Source organism: Hydra vulgaris, chromosome 02 (genome assembly GCF_038396675.1).
Source record: "Hydra vulgaris chromosome 02, alternate assembly HydraT2T_AEP".
NCBI lineage: Eukaryota > Metazoa > Cnidaria > Hydrozoa > Anthoathecata > Hydridae > Hydra > Hydra vulgaris.
The window spans coordinates 27,695,001-27,714,370 of record NC_088921.1 but is presented as its reverse complement, the minus strand read 5'-3'; the positions used below and the strand labels follow the sequence as shown (position 1 = coordinate 27,714,370).

The following is a 19,370-nucleotide window of genomic DNA, read 5'->3' as shown; positions in this document are numbered from 1 at the left end:
TTACTGCACCAAGTCCCGCTTAGGCGACAACTCTAAGCGACCTCCAGGAGCATTCAATAACTTAACATCATCACATTATATTGCGATGATGTTAAATTATTGAATGTTCTTATTGTGGCACAGGCTTTGTAAAGCTGTATTTGAAATACATAAATTAATAGATTTTTATACTATTCATTAATTTGTGTATTTCAAATACAGCTTTATAAAGCTTGTGCCACAATAGGACTTTTATAACCTGACAAGAGGAATTCAATTATAAATTATAGAGTTATAATTAAGATGGATTTAGTCTAAACTCATCTTAATAATTACATATGGTATAATATTTAAAAAAGATAAAAAATAGTGCTATGCACACTAGGTAATCTAATACGAGTTATTTGAAGGTTTTAGTTGTCGTTTTATAGACTATAATAAACTACTGAAACCGGAAAATACTGTTGTGGTATTATGAAAAGCGTTAAAAAAAATATGCAATAAAACTAAAAAATACATATTTAATGGGTATGTAAAAAAATATATAATAAAAATAAGTTAATAATAATTAGTAAAAAAAACAACAACTTTGAGCAATTTTAAGATAATTCAATATAGATATTATTAAATATTAATATGAATACTCTTGAAAAATAAACGCAAAAAACTAAATTCTATTAACCATACAAGTCGGATTGGCGCATTAAACTAACTGCTTACTCTTTATCTTTCGTGTCTTTTTGTTTTTTTTGTTGATCAGCTTCTTTGCGAGCTGCATCTTGTAGCAATTGTACATCAATATCTTCAGGAGGAAGTTGAACATAACGAACTACTGATCCTCTTAAAAAACAGTTTTTAACAGACATCATATGGGGATATCTTTCTGTATCTGTAACACTAATGTCAGTAAGTTTAATATTTAAAAATTGATCTACTGAATCGAGAACTCCGGAGATACTGAGATCATTTTTTAATTCTACTATAACCTCTTTGCCAACGAGCGATTTGAAGAAAGAGTAAAATAACATATTTAATTGTTATATAATGTTTAATCTAAACTGACAATTATAAATAAAATAAAAATAAGTCATTCATAAGTATATCAAAAAAAAAAATAATAATGTACTTGGCGTAACTTTTTACATGATTTATCTTTTATTTTGATGTACACGAATTTTGATGTACACGAATTATTGAGTATAAAATAAATATAATTTAGAAAAACATTAGCAACCATAATTTAAATAAACAATTTACCAAAAACATTGCCTCAAATAATTATAGATAAATCAGCAATATCATAAACAAGTATGAATGCAATAAACGTGTGCGTGAAAATATAAAAAAAATTTTCAAGTTATTGTTGGCATTTTTTTTTTTAACAATACTTGAAATGTTAATGTTAATAAATTAAAATGTACAAATTTTACATTAAATAAGTTTTTAGTTTGTTTAGTTTGTTATAAGCTATTTTTAAATAGTATAAGCTAGTTAATAGTATAATTAAATAGTATAAGCTTTTATAGTTAATAAACTATATTTAACAAAGCTCTATATGTTTTTACAACCTACATATCTATATATAACATATCCATAATCGTCAAGCAAAAGTAAAACTCTACTTTTTCTACTAAAAAAACATTTTTAACGCCTAATGATTTGACTATTTTAAATAAACCTTGTGCACTTTAATTTATTGTTAATAGAAATAAAATCCAAATTAAAGCGTAGCGTAATGTAACACCAAAAAAAATTAAATGCTAAAAATTAAATACATTCTCGAAATATTTATTTTGTTTCTTTAGAATTTTTCTGTATATAATTTTTCTTTCATCTTAACTGCAAACAAGCAAAGTAACTGATAAAAATATATCTTAAATAAAAAGTTTACAACTTTAAAGTTAAATGATTTGTGTTTTGAACATTTTTTTAATTTAATAATTTAAAAACAATTCAAAATAAATAAAGACAGTATAGAAATACATTGAAATCCTTTAAAATTATTTATATTATTTTATTATCTTATATTAATGCCTTACATTTTTATAAAATAATTGTATGTATAAATATGAACAATATTCTTTATTAACAATATATACTATTATTTTAAAATATTAAATATTATGATTATATATTAATACTTTAAAATATGCACACAGTCACAAGTAAAATACACAACAAAAGTTAATTACAGAGAGTAGTCAACTTTGATACAAAAAGACTCCTCATTTTTTCCATATCTGTCATTGATAAAAATTAAAACATTAGCTGATCCTGAAGATTGTTGAGGAAGAAATAAAATACCAATATTATGTGATTCACCACCACCAAGCTAAATTCAAACACAATTACTTATATAACTTGTATTTTTTGCTTATTATTTTCCAGCTGTCGATTTAAGATTTTTTACTATTAGATTATATTAATTAATTTAATGACACAATTATATCATACCATAACTCCTTCTTCTTTCAATCTGATTAAGTCTTCGCGATTTGATTTAAAATAAAAATTTCTTTTCACGGGATAAGGATTTGTGAAAGAAATTTTCTAAATAGATAAAATAACTTTACATTTCAATTAGTGAATTCAAGAGATTTTAAATTAATTTAAACTAATATTAGTAAAAATGTTATCATCTTTAATAAAATTTGATACTATGAATATCTATTAGCTAATGTAAGTTACTGTCCAAAATCAACTAGTTATCAAAAGAAAAAGTTCATACGCAACTGCTACTACGACTACTACGACTACTACTTCATTTTTTTTCAATTACATCTTTTTTATTGTAAATTTTCGTTATGTTTGATAACACTTTTATATAGAACTGTGCGTTTTAGTATGTTATCTAAAAGATTTGTTAATACAAGATTTGTTTAACAAAACCTTATTTGCAAAAGAAACAAAAAAATATTTTAATATCTCATTTAGTTTCTATTTTTCTACCTACTTTAAATTAGCTTTAAGCAACAAAATCTTTAATACATCTTTTTTCTTCAAAACCATAGTATGCGGTTTTGAAGAAAAAAGTGTGTATTTTAATCTACTTTGATCATCATAATCATCATCATTAAAAAAAAAAAAAAAATTAAAAAAAATCTGATGCACTAAAGAAACCTAAAATATACTAAAAACTAGCAGTTAATTGTATTACTTTGAAATTTGTTTCACTTAACATATTTATTTCTTAAGTATATAAAGTTGTTATACAACATGTATGTTAAAACAAAATTGTAATGTAATATCTTGTTCTAACCTTATTTGAGCCAGAACCCACTTTGAGATGAACTTCAAATGTTTTAGATATCACTGGAGGAACGCAGCTAGTCATTACTAACCAAGATTTAACTAATTGATGAAAGTCTTGATCTAATATATATATATATATATATATATATACATATATATATATATATATATATATACATATATATATACATATATATATACATATATATATATATATATATATATATATATATATATATATATATATATATATATATATATATATATATACATATATATATATATATATATATACATATATATATATATATATATATACATATATATATACATATATATATATAAATAAAATATATAAACTATTGAAAATACAATAACAGATAAACATAATAAAATAATAGAACCATTTTTTAAATAGACTGTATAAAAACATAATTAATTATATAAGCAATTATGTGCACCAAGAAAATTATAAACAGAAATCATACCAACTACATTAATAAACATCATTCTTTTCCCTGGTTCCATAGGGCTTAAATAAAGAGTGATTTCTTGAACAGCATTTGCAATCAGCATGAATGGGTCATTAGGCAATACCTTTACCACAATTTAAAAAATCAAAAAATGAACAATTAAGTGAAAGAAAATACTATTTAAGTATATAAAAACAACGGAATATATTATTTATTTTTTTGTAATTTTACTTATATATTTTAAATGTAAAAATATAAGCATTCAAAATGTTAATTTAGTTGTTTAAAAATTTTTTAAATAGTAATTAATATAAAAAAAGTTGTTTAAAATACCTTTAATTCATCTGGGTGTGAAGAATAACATTTTACCATCCTAGATAATTGTGTTCCTTTCAAAAGGACAGAAAAATTGCTTGTTTGGCCCTCAGTTGCACTGATATCAATTCTTTCAAAAAAAAAATCTATATTATACTCTTAAGACAAAATTTACACAGAGAGTTGTAACAACCTTATGATAATAATAAATGAGAGTAGCCTCCTCAACTTTAGTAATAACCTTATACTAGTAAATAAGAATAGCCTCCTCAACTTTAGTAACAACCTTATAGTAGTAAATAAGAATAGCCTCCTCAACTTTAGTAACAACCTTATAATAATAAATAAGAGTAGCCTCCTAATCTTTAGTAACAACCTTATGGTACTCAACCTTGAGAAGTAAATTAAAAAAAAAAATATAACAAAATGAAAAATATATGCATATATGCATTTTAAATTCAAACTCACTTTTGCAAAGAGTGCACAAAGATCTGCCAGATCTGACAAGGTTTAATGCAAAACTCATCTCTATGCAAAATGAAAAAAATAAAAGATATTTCTAACATATTAATAATAAAAAAAAAATCAATAAACATTTTAAAAGCTCACATGAAAATGAGAATAAAAAATCTTCTAACACTTGGCGATAAACCACAAGGTACTTTTAAAAACACTTCATGTGGTTCTCCAGAATTCTAAAAATTAAAACATAAAATTAAAAAATTCAAATAAGTGTTCATAGACAACAAAAATATATTTAACACTAAATCAGAACTTAAATTTACAAAACAAACAAAAAAACTCACTACTGGATGAGTTTCACAAACTGCATCTTCATCAGTGCAAAGAGAAATCAAATGAGGATATGATGTATCTTCAGTAACACTTGAACCTGTGTTGGTTCAACATTGAACAAAATTTTGTAACAAATATATTTTTGCTACACAAGCATGAAATAACGTTAAGGTCAAAAATATCATCCTAAAAACTTTCTATTAGCATATAAGTATGGACAAAAAATATTTTACAACATTAAAGTTGGCCTTATTAGCAACAAAATGTTTTTAAAATTCTTATTTGTAAAATCTTTTAGTTTTATGGATGGATGCAAAAAACCAAAAAACTTTATTGCAGTGTAAGTGCTTGTTTTACAAAGCCCGATTAATTTATTAAACAATTTCAATGCTTTTCCCCAAAAAACCTTCACTTTCAATAATAATTTTGCTATAATTGAAATTTTATGTTCTCTAAAAAATAATTTATTTTTTTAATATAATTTTTGTAATAGGAACTAAGAACAATCTCAAAGCAAATAGGAATTATTTAATATTTTCAGATAAATAGAAAGCATAACAAGAAAAATTCACCCTCAAACCAAATTTTGAAATTTTTTTTGCATTTTGTTTTTCTAAAAACATTGTTGAAGAGGTTCCAAACGTTCATTTAAATTTTCCAGTAAGCTCAAAACTATTTTGTTTCAAATGTGAGCTTACACATCATAAAAAATGATTTCTTTACTTCAACTTTGCACTACTCAAACTGTTTAATCAATAAAAGTTACATTTTTATTTTATTAACTATGTGTGTGGCTGAGTAATACAAAGGTAAATATAAGCGACTACCCATGTAATATTTTTCCCAAATAATAGAAACCCTTTTTCTTTTTTTTCTTAAAATTAGGAAATTCTATTTATGCCCATACATATACCTAAAAGTTAGCTTAAAAATTTTGATTTTTTTCACCTTTGTTATTATTAGTTGAAATAAAAACTTACTGTAACTATTCTCATAATAACTTATAGAAACTTGAAGTTTAAAAAATATTTAAAACATTAAGAAATAATTGTTTTACCTTTTTATTACAATTAGTTTTCTGTTTTTTTCATTTTCAGTAGAATAAACTTTTTTATTTGTATAACAACTTACACTAAGTGGATTTAACTTTGATAAAATATATTTATACAAGTTTTGAAATTGAAAATGATTTTAAAAAATTACCAGGCAATGTATGCATCGGTGGTAAACGAATAGATTTCTTTAAAAATGTTTGCTCAGGATTGTAAAAACGGAACGTTTGATCTATTGCATGGGGATGAAGTTCAATATGAACAATTAAAATTGCTAAAGGTTTGTTACTATTACCAATGAACTTAACCTAAATGAATATTTGTATAAGAAGAACAGAGACATAAACAATTACCTAAAAATACAATCAAACTGAATCAAATAGTAAAAAACTTTCAAAATACAATCAAACTGAATCAAATAGTAAATAAACCTTAATTTCTTTAGAAGAAAGAGTAGTATCTTTACCAAACGTTTGCAAAGAATAGTTACTTGACTCAATTTGAAGTGGATGAGAAGGTCCCTATTTAAAATCATCTATAATTGATATATTCTTTTAAAATCAATAACATAAACCTGGACTATAGTTGTTATAAAAACAAGTTATATAAAATACCTATATAAAATATGCTTTATTGCAAATATATCAACATGATATAAAAGTTGATATTCATCAGACGGAATATTTTGCTTTTTATTTGTTGCTGGAATTTGACGAAGCATAATTATTCTAAACTTGAATAAGTTTAGAATAATTATGCTTTGTTATACACAATTTTAAAATTTTTATGGGGTCAAGATCAGGAAAAGATTTAACACTGCCATGATCAGGCCCAAATTTTAATACTGCTATGATAATACTATAAAACAAGGCATTAAAATGTTAACAGAAAACATTTCCGTAAAGTCCTTAAACAGTTAAAACAGATCAACATTGGTAACTGTGACTAAATATTATTTTACATAGTTGTATTGCGAGAAACAGAAAAACTTACAAAGTTTACATTAACTCCAACGCTAGTAAATGGTTAGTAAATATTTATACAAATTTGTTAGGAGTTGCTATTTTTAGAAATTATTTAAAACCATACACTCTAAATTTGTTGAAAATATCAAAAAAAATTCTCAAAAAATTTGAGTATTTGAATTAAAATTATTTGATAACATAATTATTTAAATACATAATTGAGAATTATAACTTATTGTCCTGAATATATTATTTTACAATAATTATTTTAATTTAATTTTTTAGTGTTTTTTCATTAATGTAAAGTAAATTTAAAGTGTAATTTTACAAAAATAACTTTCAAGCTATAAGGCAAGTGTGTGTGCGTGTGTTTTACAAAAAAATTTTAAATTTTTTTGTAGAATTTAAATAACTTTATAAACTTAGTTCAAACATTTTATTCTTGAATGTTGTAATGTAATAAAATTTCTAATTATATATACTTTAATTATACACACTTTACAATTCATTTTTAAAAAAAACTCAACTATTTCTGGAGTAATATTGCAAGCTGTTAATGACTGAAATTTTAAAGGGATATTGACTTTTTCACATCCTTGTATAAACATTTTCACATCATCTTCAAAAGTTCCAAACATTTGCTCTTCAACCTCTAAGAATTTTAAAATTTTTGTAATAAAAATAAAATATTATTGTAAAGAAACAAAGAAATAAAAATTAATTTCAAACATTTTTAACGTTTTATATACTTTACTCTTTTATAAAAGTTTGTAGTTTGCTAAGTATTGTACAAAATTGGATTTAATATTTAGTTAACATTATTTTATTCAACAAATTTTGTTTTATTTGATTCTTCTTTCTTAGATGCAACCTAATCGAAAACTGATAAATTTATATTTACAAGAACTCTTAAAATAATCTAAACTTTATACTAGTTTTTTGTTTTTAAAAAACTGCTTTTATTACTTGTTATTATTAATATGGTATAAAAACCTATTTTTATTTTAATCAAGTTTTATATTTGTGTATTATATATATATATTTTTTAATAATTCACCTCCCCAAAGCCGAGAAGGCCACTACAGATGAGGAGGCTACTTGTGGTTATCACCCTCTCTCAACTCTATAACTCCAAAACATGAACCTTGACAAACAAAGCCGCTGCGCGGAGAAACAAGTTGAGCGCGGTACTACCAGGGACGTGGTGGGAATCAAACTCGGAACCTCTTGCTTATGAAGCGAGCGCTCTACCACTACACCACTTCCGCATATATATATATATATATATATATATATATATATATATATATATATATATATATATATATATATATATATATATATATATATATATATATATCAGGGATGCAGAGTCCCAAAAGGACTCCGGCTTTATATCTCTACTTTTTCCAAATCTGTAGTGTCCAGAAGCTCTAAACATGTTTGTTGACTTATTATGTGCTATAATAAAAAAATTCATGAGATTTAATGACTTGAAACTTATTGATTGTAAGCCTGGAGTTCTGGAGTACCAGAGTCCTTGCCGCCATTATACCTAAGGACTCCGGGCTCAAAAAACAATTGTTCCTCTAACCTAAAAGTCTTAATTTTTTTCCTATTAGTAGTCCATAAACTTATTTATATTTTTAGAGCACCTGGATACCAAAAACTAGGATAAAGTAATCTTTTTGTGACTTTCAAATCCGGATATATATATATATATATATATATATATATATATATATATATATATATATATATATATATATATATATATATATATAAATTATGTTAGTGTATTCTACAAACAGAGTGCTCTATGTTCTAAAAGAACAGAGCAATAATAAATTAGTAAAAACACTTATCTAATTTTTGATTACTTCAACACTGTGTTTCACCATCAGTAGGTTCATCATAATTATAACAATTCCCAACTTCCTGTGAAATAATTTTTCTATAATTTGAAATTTTTTTTATGTTTAGACATTCTTCCTGATAAACCTACTGATGGTGAAACACAGTGTTGAAGTAATCAAAAATTAGATAAGTGTTTTTACTAATTTATATATATATATATATATATATATATATATATATATATATATATATATATATATATATATATATATATATATATAGAGAGAGAGAGAGAGAGAGACTTTTTTTACTATCATAATATGGCAATTAGTGTCCGGACTTAGTCAAATAAAATTCTGGTTAACAAGAAATTTTTGATAAAAACTGAAAAATTCAAAAAAACACGAAAACGAGAAATAATAATTTCTTGTTTCCGTGTTTTTTCGTAAAAATTGGAAGGAATAAAATATGTATCGATTCCTGTTCGGGTATTTTTGATAATTTTCAAAAGCAATTATTTTTTATAAGATGTCTTAATCTGATGACAACATGTTTTTAAGGTGGTTCACCTATAAGAGAAACCCACAAAATTTAAAATATATTTTTGTTTTTTTGTTATTTAACAAAAGCTTATACTGTTTATTTTAAAAATGCATAGTATCGCGCATAGCGACATACTGACAACCACAAATTTGTTTATAATACCCTTTCTTAAAGATAGGATATTAATTAAAATTATTAATTAAATGAGATAAAGAAAGTTCTTTAATTAATAATTTTTGAAATATGAATGTTATGTATACTTTGCTTTGTTTTTTTCGCAAATTATAAACACTTTTAGTCATGTTTTTAAGTAACAAAAGCACATTTTTAACATAAGAAATAAAGCTTTTAGGTGTTATATGAGTTTCTTAAATTTGTGTCTCAACTTTTTATATATTTGTTTTACAAACACTGCATGCATAGAATATGGAGATTGTGAAACTTTCTAAGAAACAAAACTTTACATGTTTAAAAAAGAAAAAGTTACAGTGAAATCAATTCACAAAATCAAAAATCCAGAATGTTGTGTCTGTTCAACAGGAGGTAGCCTCATCAAGTGGAAGAAAATGAGTTGGAAATAGATATCAATGTAATGACACGAACAAAAATAACAATAACAAAGAAAATTAAATATGTATTGTAAACTTTTGGAATTAAAAAAATCTAATATCACTTCTAAAATGCCATGTATGTAACAGTACTGTAATGTTAACAGATAACCTAACATCTCAAAAAGGTTTTGTCATTTATTCAAAGTTAGTTGTACCTGTTACAATTGGAATAAGTCTTCATACACATCACTGAAGTGTTTAAATTCAGATCAGTCTCAAAAAAAACAACAACTTTGAAGCAAACCTACGTGCTATTATTGCTTTTCATGAAAAAGGTTTTAGTGGAATAGAGGTTTTAGTGGAATAGAGGTTTTAGTGGAATCAAGGTTTTAGTGGAAAAGAGAAATTTGCAAAATGCATGAATATGTTTAGTATGACAAATAATTTATTCAATCACTTACAAACAAAAGTTGCAAAGGAATATAATAATATAGGCATTTTGTCCATAAAAATGTAGCTTGTAAAGAAATAGACATTAATAATAACCCAAAAAAAAAAATGTATCAAACTTTATGGTGCTCGGCGAAAAAGAGGATATGATTCTTTAAATGATTACATGTCTGGAATCATTACAGACAAATGTGTTGATGACTTTAGTATAACACCTGCTTTTGATCTGAAATTTTCACAGTTTGTTCATTACAGTTAATAGATTCATTTATGCCATGGATTTAAAAATAAAACTTTTTGATAAAAGGAAGTAATATTTTTATGCAATATATCACTCAATAATGGTTATTTTTAATGCAATCTTTAAAAAAAAACATATCTTTATACATACAATAAAAATGGTTTTGAAAATGTATGTACAGTATGTATTTTTCAAAACCATGGCACAAATGAGAGTTTAGAACCAGTATGTAAATTTTTGGAATTATCTGATGTAAACCTTTTTTGTAGTAGTGTCATAAAATTTTCAGTTTATAATACAAAAGTTGTAAAAAAAGTATGAATAATTGAAGGAAATTACTTTCAAATTATTTTTTTTCAATTTTTTAATATTAATTTTAAAATATATATAAAAAAATTCTTGGTGGAGCTTATTTTTATCAAAAGAAAAATTCAATAGGTAAACCACCTTAAATATATTTAACCTTTCTTTAATTGTTAAATTTTACAACAAATTTTTCTTATAATACTCTTCTTAATTTTTTGTTTGTGGTAAAAATTAAAATTTAATTTAATCTTTGTTTAATATCTTCTAGACAATTATTAATTCTAATTTAATCTAATCTAATTAATAATAATTTCAAGTCAATTAATAATTTTTAATTTTAATTTTAAGTCAAGTTAATTTAAATGAAACTGTTTCTAAGTTTGTTGAATATAAATGATGAAGAAAAACTTTCTTCAGTCTACTTTTGTTCTTGATAAAGGCAAGAAACTAAAAATTTGAAATCAAATAATGCCTTCTGGACCTTCTTTCACAAGGAAATTGTTTCTGACTTAGACTACCCCTTGTTGTATGTAAAAAGTGTGGACAAAAATTAAAAATGCAGCATTCTTCAACCTCTAGTGCAAGGAAAACTCTTACAGAATATGGCCTTGGAAAGTACTTCTCTCAACACATGAAACAGTTGGAGGCTGACATGGAAATAATGAAGTTCATTGCCAGAACAGGTAATTTTTTTATAAGTTGCATTTTAGATAAAAGTACAATTTAAATCAGTTTAAATTGAGATATAAATTACCAGGTTTTTTTTTAAGAGACCAATAATTTTTTAATGAGAGCAATAAAAAAATCTGTTTAATGAGAACATTAGATGTCATATATTTCAAAAAACTTTTCATAGCCATTTCAAATTAATCTAAAATGTTTTAATAATTTCGATATCATAAATCAAGGAAATGCCTCAGGTCTTGTATTATGGTTAGCATTTTTTTTTTTTAAGGATCCGCCTTTGAAGTTGCAAGTGACCCAGCCTTTAAAGACTTTGTCAAGTACTTCAACCCTAGGGTGTCAATCAAGGACCCAACCAGTTTTAAGATGGACAAGCTGCCACTTTTGTATTCATCTGTCATGGATGTAGTTAAGTTTGAATTGGAAAATGACCTACCAGATTGCAGAGGTGTGGGACTGACTACTGACTGTTGGACCTCCAAAGCTGAAGGTCCATTTATTTCACTTACCCTTTACTACATCAGCAAGGAGTTTAAGTTGAAAGAATTTATTTTGAACTTTGACAACTTTACAGGTCAACATACATCCTACATGATTGCCAAGGTAATTATTTTTTTAAATTTTTTTCAAAAAATTTTAACGATTTTCTAAAACATTTCATCTATTTCCAAAAATATAATATCATGTTAAGAAACTAAAATCATCAACTTATCTTTAAGCAAGTTTTTGTAGTATCCAAAAAATATTTAATTCTTAATACAAATCAATGTTATTTAAAAATATATTTTTTTTTATTGAAATATACCATTTTAATAAAAAATTAAAAATTTCTAAAAAAAATTTGTAGGGTCTTGATGATATGATGGGAGAATACCCTGTTTTGAAAGATGTCAATCGAAAAGTAATTGTTCATGATGCAGCAGCACCAATGAAAGCTGTAATCTTATTACTGACTGTTCGTGGCTGTTCTTCATTGCTGTGTGGTGATTACCTGTTGAACACAGTCCTCAGCAGGTCCATCAACAACATAAAAGAGCTCAAGGAAATGCTTGAAAATGCTACCAGATTGTCAAACTAAGTCCACAGATAATCCCTAACACGTCAAGTGATTGTAAAAGAATGTAGAGAAATTGACTGTGATTATGTCAAAATAATCTCTCCTGCTGCAACAAGGTGGAACTCCAACTACATGATGTTGGAGTCCATTGTGAGAATGAAGAGGGGATTGATCCAACTTAGGGAGAAAGGAAACCAACTTCTTGAGGTGAGTGATAATTTTTTTATGCTTTTAATAAAAAAAAATAAAAAAAATATTTTTGGAGAAATCATTATTTTGTGACAAATAGGAATACATTATTTTGTGACAAATAAGAATACTTTGGAAAATAATTTTGTACTTTAATAGAAATATTGAACATAAATTAAAAAATAACCAATATTTTTATTAAAGTATTTCTTACTTAAGTTTCAATTTTTTTCAGGATGTCATTCCATCAAATAATGACTTTGAATTGATGCAAGAATTACTCCCAGCTCTTAAGTCATTGAAACTCATCAGTGAAAAGTTTCAAACAGTGAACCTGTCATACATATTGGCATGATTACCATCTACAAAATGACAAAATACTTTGAGTCATTCAAGACTGAGTCAGAAATGCATTTTGTTGCTGTAGTTGTTAGAAGGTTTTGCAAAGAGTTGGTGGAACAGATCAATCATCAGTCAAGATTTAATGACATGGGAAAGCACGCCACTGCCTACATCATGGGTACCCTGTTTCACCCTCACTACTGTGGTCTACTTCTGAAAGAATACAAGTTGTATGAGGAGGTTGTCAGCAAGTTGTTAGATGAGCATCCTACTACACAAGGCTTTTATGAGCAGAGACAGGAATCGGATAGTTTGAGTGACATTAGCATTACAATGGATGACAATGAACTTATGGAGGAAGTGGAAGCATTGTGGCAAAATCAAGAACCACACAATATTAAGTAGCTCTTATTTTTATAATTAAGTATAAAAAATTAAGAGCGATAAAGTTGAGTCATTTTTTCTGATAAAATATACAACGGATTAAAAAAATTTGTTTATAGCAGAAAGTAAAAAGTTATTCAATTTTTTTAGATATACAAAAACAAGCTTTTTTTCTGATATAAAATAACCAGTGAAAAAAAATTGTTTAGATCTATTTTGAACAAATTCAATTTTAAAATAAATATTTTTTTCAGCCAACAAAAGCCATCTCTTCAGAGAGAGTTTGATGCTTAACAAGCAATGCCTCAAGCACCAGACAGACATAAGGTGGATCCATTACAATGGTGGAAAGCAAACAAGGGACATCTGCCTCTACTGATAGAGTTGGGAAGAGAATGGCTTTATGCCCCAGCAGCTTCAATCAGTAGCAAAAGGCTCTTTTCACAGAGTGGAAACATCATCAGTTCAAAAAGGCAAAACTTGAATCCTTCCACCTCCAAGAAACTCTCATCAAGGTCAACTATGAGTTGGTGGTTAAGAAAGTTAAGGTCAAACTGTTGAGTGATGAGGAGAGAGAAGAAGCCGACAAAAAGATGGAAGAGGAAGTAGCAGAGAAGGAGGATAGCCCAAAAGTACCAGAAGCGCCATCAACCCCAAAACCTCTAAAGAGAACCAGAGGATCTGTTCCAAACCCAATCCCAAGTGATATATAAGATAATATAAGTGACAAATAAAGTCTGTTTTTGATAAAAGAATTTTTTATTTCAGTGAAAATTTGTGTAATTAAAAACTAACAATTAAAACTGTTAATTTATGTTTTGGACTTTTTATATTGTATAAGCTAATTACTTCAAAAAAAAATAATTATGGATTACAGTAAAAAAAATTTCAAGAAAAAATGAGAAAATTACAAATTTTCAATAAAATATGATTAACGAAAATCTTTAATAAAAATCTTTATCGAAAGTCAAAAATTCAATAAATTTTTGACTTTCGAGGAAGATTTTTTTCTTGAAACTGATTTTTATCGTAAGTCGGAATAAAATTTTTATTCCATTCCGTTCTGAACTAGTTTTTATCCCATCGAGAGTCCAGACACTAATCGCAATAATAAGAAAATTTAAGCAAGTTCTGTTAAGATAATATCTTGCTGTCCAATTTAAGAGAACATTTTCATGTCAAAACTAATATCATTTGAAATTGGACTTTTCTTTCTCATATCTTCATATATTTTTTGCATATTTTTTGTAGAGATTAGTTAAATCGTTTTTCTTTTTTTTTCTTTTTACAAAGTGGAGCTGAATCATGATTGGTGCTACTAGTCACTGGTAATCATTCATTGGTGTCAAGGAGCCTTTCACTAAGTAGGATCAATCTTTTACTGACTTGGTCTTTCTTAGAGCATTAAATTTTTGTTTTGTTTTGGTAGTTGTGCTTTAACTAATCCCTTGAAATTAGTTATCGAACGTGCATCAATAAAAAAAAGGCTGCCGTATAATTGACATTCCCATTAAAGTTAAACTATGCTTTAAGTTCAGGTTGTTGTGAAGATATCATTTTAAATAAGTTTGGAGTTTTTTGAGCTATGTCTATCTATAGCAGCTTCTGAAATTTCCATCAGAAATGTATATACCTGAGCTGTTCTACTTATATTATTATTACTTATTTTTATAATTATTTTCAATGATTTAAAGAGAATGTATTTTTGAAGTATTTAAAGAGTATATTTAAGAATTAAAACAAATTGAGGTAACACTTGACAAGTAATGTGACAAAAAATGGCTGCTGTGACACGTTCTAGCTATAAATAAAATGAAAACACAGGCAGCATAATTAAAATAAAACTTCAATGAAGCAGATCGGAACCATTAAAACAGCTAAGTTGAATAAATATTTGTCTGCTGAATATTCGGTGCTTTGGCCGAGCACCTAGTCAAATAATCGGATTCGGCAAAATCGCTATTATATATATATACGTATATATATATATATATATATATATATATATATATATATATATATATATATATATATATATATTCTATTACCTATATATGCTAAAAAATAAATAATTAAAAAACTTGATTTATTTTAAACATAACTCAGAGTTTCATGCAAATTAGTGATCATTAGATATTATATATCATAAAAACACAACAATAAAAAAGCATATAACATTAAATTATACTTATATTCATTTAGTATGTTTAATAAAGTCAACGGTGATGAATTTATATGATATTTCTGCATCAAGCATATATTAATTGGATTAAATTTGGGGCTGTTTTAATTTTAACAGAGTAGGAGTGTGAAACATTTAAACAGGTTGAATCAACCAAGATACATATATAGAGACGCTAAAGAACTGATTGTTCAAAATGAATGGTGGCAACTTTAACAAGATTTGGCGAATGCCCACACAGCTCATACAGTAAAAGCATGGATGAAAGAAAACAAAATAGATTTATTGCCATGGCCAGCTTGGGTTTAAATGGTTCAGCTTGGTTTAGAGTTTTCCACAAAATGATTTGATATAAGCCCTTTTTTTTTTAATTTGAAGTTTTTTATATGCGTTAGTGATGTAGTGGTAAAGCGCTTGTTTCGTAAGCGAGAAGTTTCCCACCACATTTCTGGTAGTATTGCGCTCAACTTGTTTCTCAACGCAGCGATCTTGTTTATCAAGGTTTGTGTTTCGGAGTTAAGAGAGGGTTGTAACCACAATTAAAGTAATCTACTCGACTGTGTGGCCTTCATAGCCTTGAGGAGGTAAATTAATAACAACAACAACAAATTTATCAAACAAATTTAGAAAGTTTAGTGAAATTAGCTTTAATTTTATAAAGGATGAAATTTTTATGCTTGTAAAAACATTCTTTAGAAGTATTTAGATAAAACTTTATTGTTGTGCGAAGTAATGATGTGATGAATGTAATGGAAGACAGCTATAAATTTTACCCTATTTCAGTTAAACAGTTGATGAAATTTATGATTTTTTAGGAAGTTTGAAACTAAACTTAAGAAAAAAATGTCATAGGTTTATTGAATAAGGGGGTTTAATTTAAATGTTTTGTGCAGGTGATTTTGTATTTTTATTTTGGAGCTATTGAGAATGGCAGTAAGAACTCTTTAAATCCAAAAAGGATTCAGACTTAATTACAAAATATATTATGAAGATATTAAATTGAAACTTCTTTAATTAAGAAAATATTTATTTAGCAGTTAGATAACATTGCGGGTAATAGTTTAGGAATATTTGGAGAAAGGTGGGAGAGGAAAGACGTATAAAAAACAAAGTTTTTTTAAAAATTAGAAATATCATATTGAGTCAAACACTGTTTTATTTGTCATTGATATCATGGAACCATTTAAAAAACTTTGTTTGTACTATACTATTGATACACAAGGGTAGCATTGCTAACTTTCTTCTTTATTTTATCTTAACCCTGCTAAGCCTAACATGCTTAGTAGGGTTAAGATGATATAATATATATACATTATATATATATATATAGTTCTATAGATTGTTGCATTTGGGAGTATGGAAAGAAAAAAATGATTCTTATGTCAACTAATACGTCACTTTTAATTACTTATGACTTTTGTCCAACATTTATGTATTGTCAGAAAGTTAAAACCATTAATTTAATTACAAATTAATCGACTCTTAAAAAACCTGCTAAAACGCAAATTTAATTGACCAGAATGTCAATTAAATTTGCGTTTACATTATTAAAAACATTCTGAATGTTTTTAATAATGTAAATAATGTTTTTATATAAATTTTTTTTAATAAAATGTTTTTTTTTTTTTTTTACTGTAAATCATGCACGAAGTGTTGCTACATCAACTATCTTATAGCCTGACTTGCAACAAAGTGCTGCTACATCGACTGACAAATAGCCTGACTCGCAATGGAGTGCTGCTACATCGACTGACAAAGAGCCTGACTTGCAACAGAGTGTTGCTACATCGACTATCTTATAGCCTGACTTGCAAGGGAGTGCTGCTACATCGACTGTGGGCAGGCAGTCTATCAAGTAACAAAAAAAAAATTCCAATCTTTTAATTTTTACTTTTTGTCAAGAAAATACAGAAAAACTTTTAGACAACCAGTTAGGAGTTATTAAATTTTCCCACTCCTTTCCAACTCATACTACCCCAAACCATCAAATTTCCTCCTCCATACTTTACACATCATCTCAAATAACTCAATTTATAAGCTTCTTTTTTTCGCCACACTTTCTAGACTCCATTCGATGAGACGAGGTTGTATTTTGACTCATCTGACCACAATATTTTTTCAAATATGACATTAGCATTTTTTGTACTTCTCTGCAATTTCCAATCGACGCTTCATTTGCTTAAAAGTTGAAAAAGGTTTTTTTCAAACTACTCAAAATTCCGTTCCAGAAGGAATTCTGGCTGGAATTTGTGATTTTTAGGTCAATCCTGTTCTGGCTGGAATTACAATTTTTCAGGCCGGAATGCTGAAATTTAATTTTTACTTTTTTCGAAGATTTGTGACACAGACTGTGTAAACTAAATCAAAAAAATCATTGTACTACAGGACAATGAAGAACTATAGGTAAACCTAGATAAAAAAATACAACATTCTTAACAAACAGAATGTGATTTTAGGTAAAGCTAAAGTTAAATGGTCAGAAATAATTTTTTTTTTTTGCTTGATGCGCTCTCGTTAGTGAAGGCTTTTTATACAATAGGAATTTTAATTGAAATGGTCAAAAAAAATAAAAAATAAAAAAAAAAGATTGCTGCCCCATGCCAAACCCTTAGTCCATGTAGCACTTCTTTGTAGCAGCAGGCTATAAGATAGTCGATGTAGCAATACTCTCTTGTAGCAGCAGGCTATAAGATAGTCGATGTAGCAATACTCTCTTGTAGCAGCAGGCTATAAGATAGTCGATGTATGTACTAAAGCAATAATAACTCTTAACATTTATATTAAAGTCACCACTTTGAGCAAGTCTACACAAGAAGGCGCAACAAGTGAAAAAATAAAATTATTTTAGACCACATAACTGTAGCTTAACCTAATTTTATATGCAGTTATCACTCATGTAAGGATTCCTAAAAGTTTAGGAATATTGTGGTGCAAAAAGAGTTGCTATCCAGTTTTTAACAACAAACAAGCTCTTTTTTTATCAAAAATGTTACCTGCCTCTGAAAATAGTCTCATTTTAATGTTTCTTAACTTTTAAATAGTTAAAAAGAATAAAATGCCTAATACAGTAAAAATTTTATAAATATAAAAATATAAAACAAAGAAATAATTATAAATATAAATATTATGCAAGTTAAAACTCTTAATAAATAAAATTTAAAGAAACAAATAAAAACAACATACTAGATTTAAATGAAACAATAATAAAATTAATGAAATTTATATATATATATATATACAGTATCGGACAAAACGAGTGCAACCAAATAATGCTAATTTAGTTCTTTATATAAAAGTGCTGCATTTTTTCAATTTAGAGAAATAACTATGTAACTGTTTAGAGACAAAGTTCTTCTAGTTTTATTAATGACAAAGTTCATTATTTGTACACGAAAATTAATAAATTAATCAAAAGTCTTAAAAAAAAGTTGATTTCCTTCTGGACAAAACAAGTGCAACTCGACAAAATGTTGACCAAGCTGTATTTCGCTATCAATATTTCGTGGTGAATCCTTTGTTGTTGATCACAGCCTTGCATCTTTGAGGCATAGATTCGATCAGGTGATCAATGAAACTTTGTGGAATTGCTGCCCAGGCCTTTTGGATTTATTCAAACAGTTGATCCTTATTACGAACACCTTCACGATTAATTCTGCGGTTGACAATCTCCCACAGGTTCTTGATAGGGTTGAGATCCGGAGATTGAGGCGGCCAATCCATCACCAATAGGTGGTTGTCTTGAAACCACTGCTT

The 19,370-nt window shown here is 26.5% G+C and overlaps 1 protein-coding gene across 1 annotated transcript in view; it reads right to left on the bottom strand.

Annotated features, from left to right (window-relative positions):
* Nucleotides 1-2,093: 2,093 nt before the first annotated feature.
* Nucleotides 2,094-19,370, bottom strand: part of LOC101239863 (nephrocystin-4) — a 61,721-nt gene continuing 44,444 nt past the window's right edge. The window contains exons 22-32 of the mRNA XM_065790463.1: nt 7,359-7,483; nt 6,298-6,387; nt 6,018-6,174; nt 4,826-4,911; nt 4,629-4,714; nt 4,488-4,547; nt 4,038-4,149; nt 3,720-3,828; nt 3,239-3,351; nt 2,434-2,529; nt 2,094-2,311 (exon numbers count right to left, since the gene is read on the bottom strand). Of these exons, the coding sequence (XP_065646535.1) occupies nt 2,168-2,311; nt 2,434-2,529; nt 3,239-3,351; nt 3,720-3,828; nt 4,038-4,149; nt 4,488-4,547; nt 4,629-4,714; nt 4,826-4,911; nt 6,018-6,174; nt 6,298-6,387; nt 7,359-7,483 (1,178 nt within the window). The 3' untranslated portion in view covers nt 2,094-2,167. The remainder of the gene's footprint in view (nt 2,312-2,433; nt 2,530-3,238; nt 3,352-3,719; nt 3,829-4,037; nt 4,150-4,487; nt 4,548-4,628; nt 4,715-4,825; nt 4,912-6,017; nt 6,175-6,297; nt 6,388-7,358; nt 7,484-19,370) is intronic.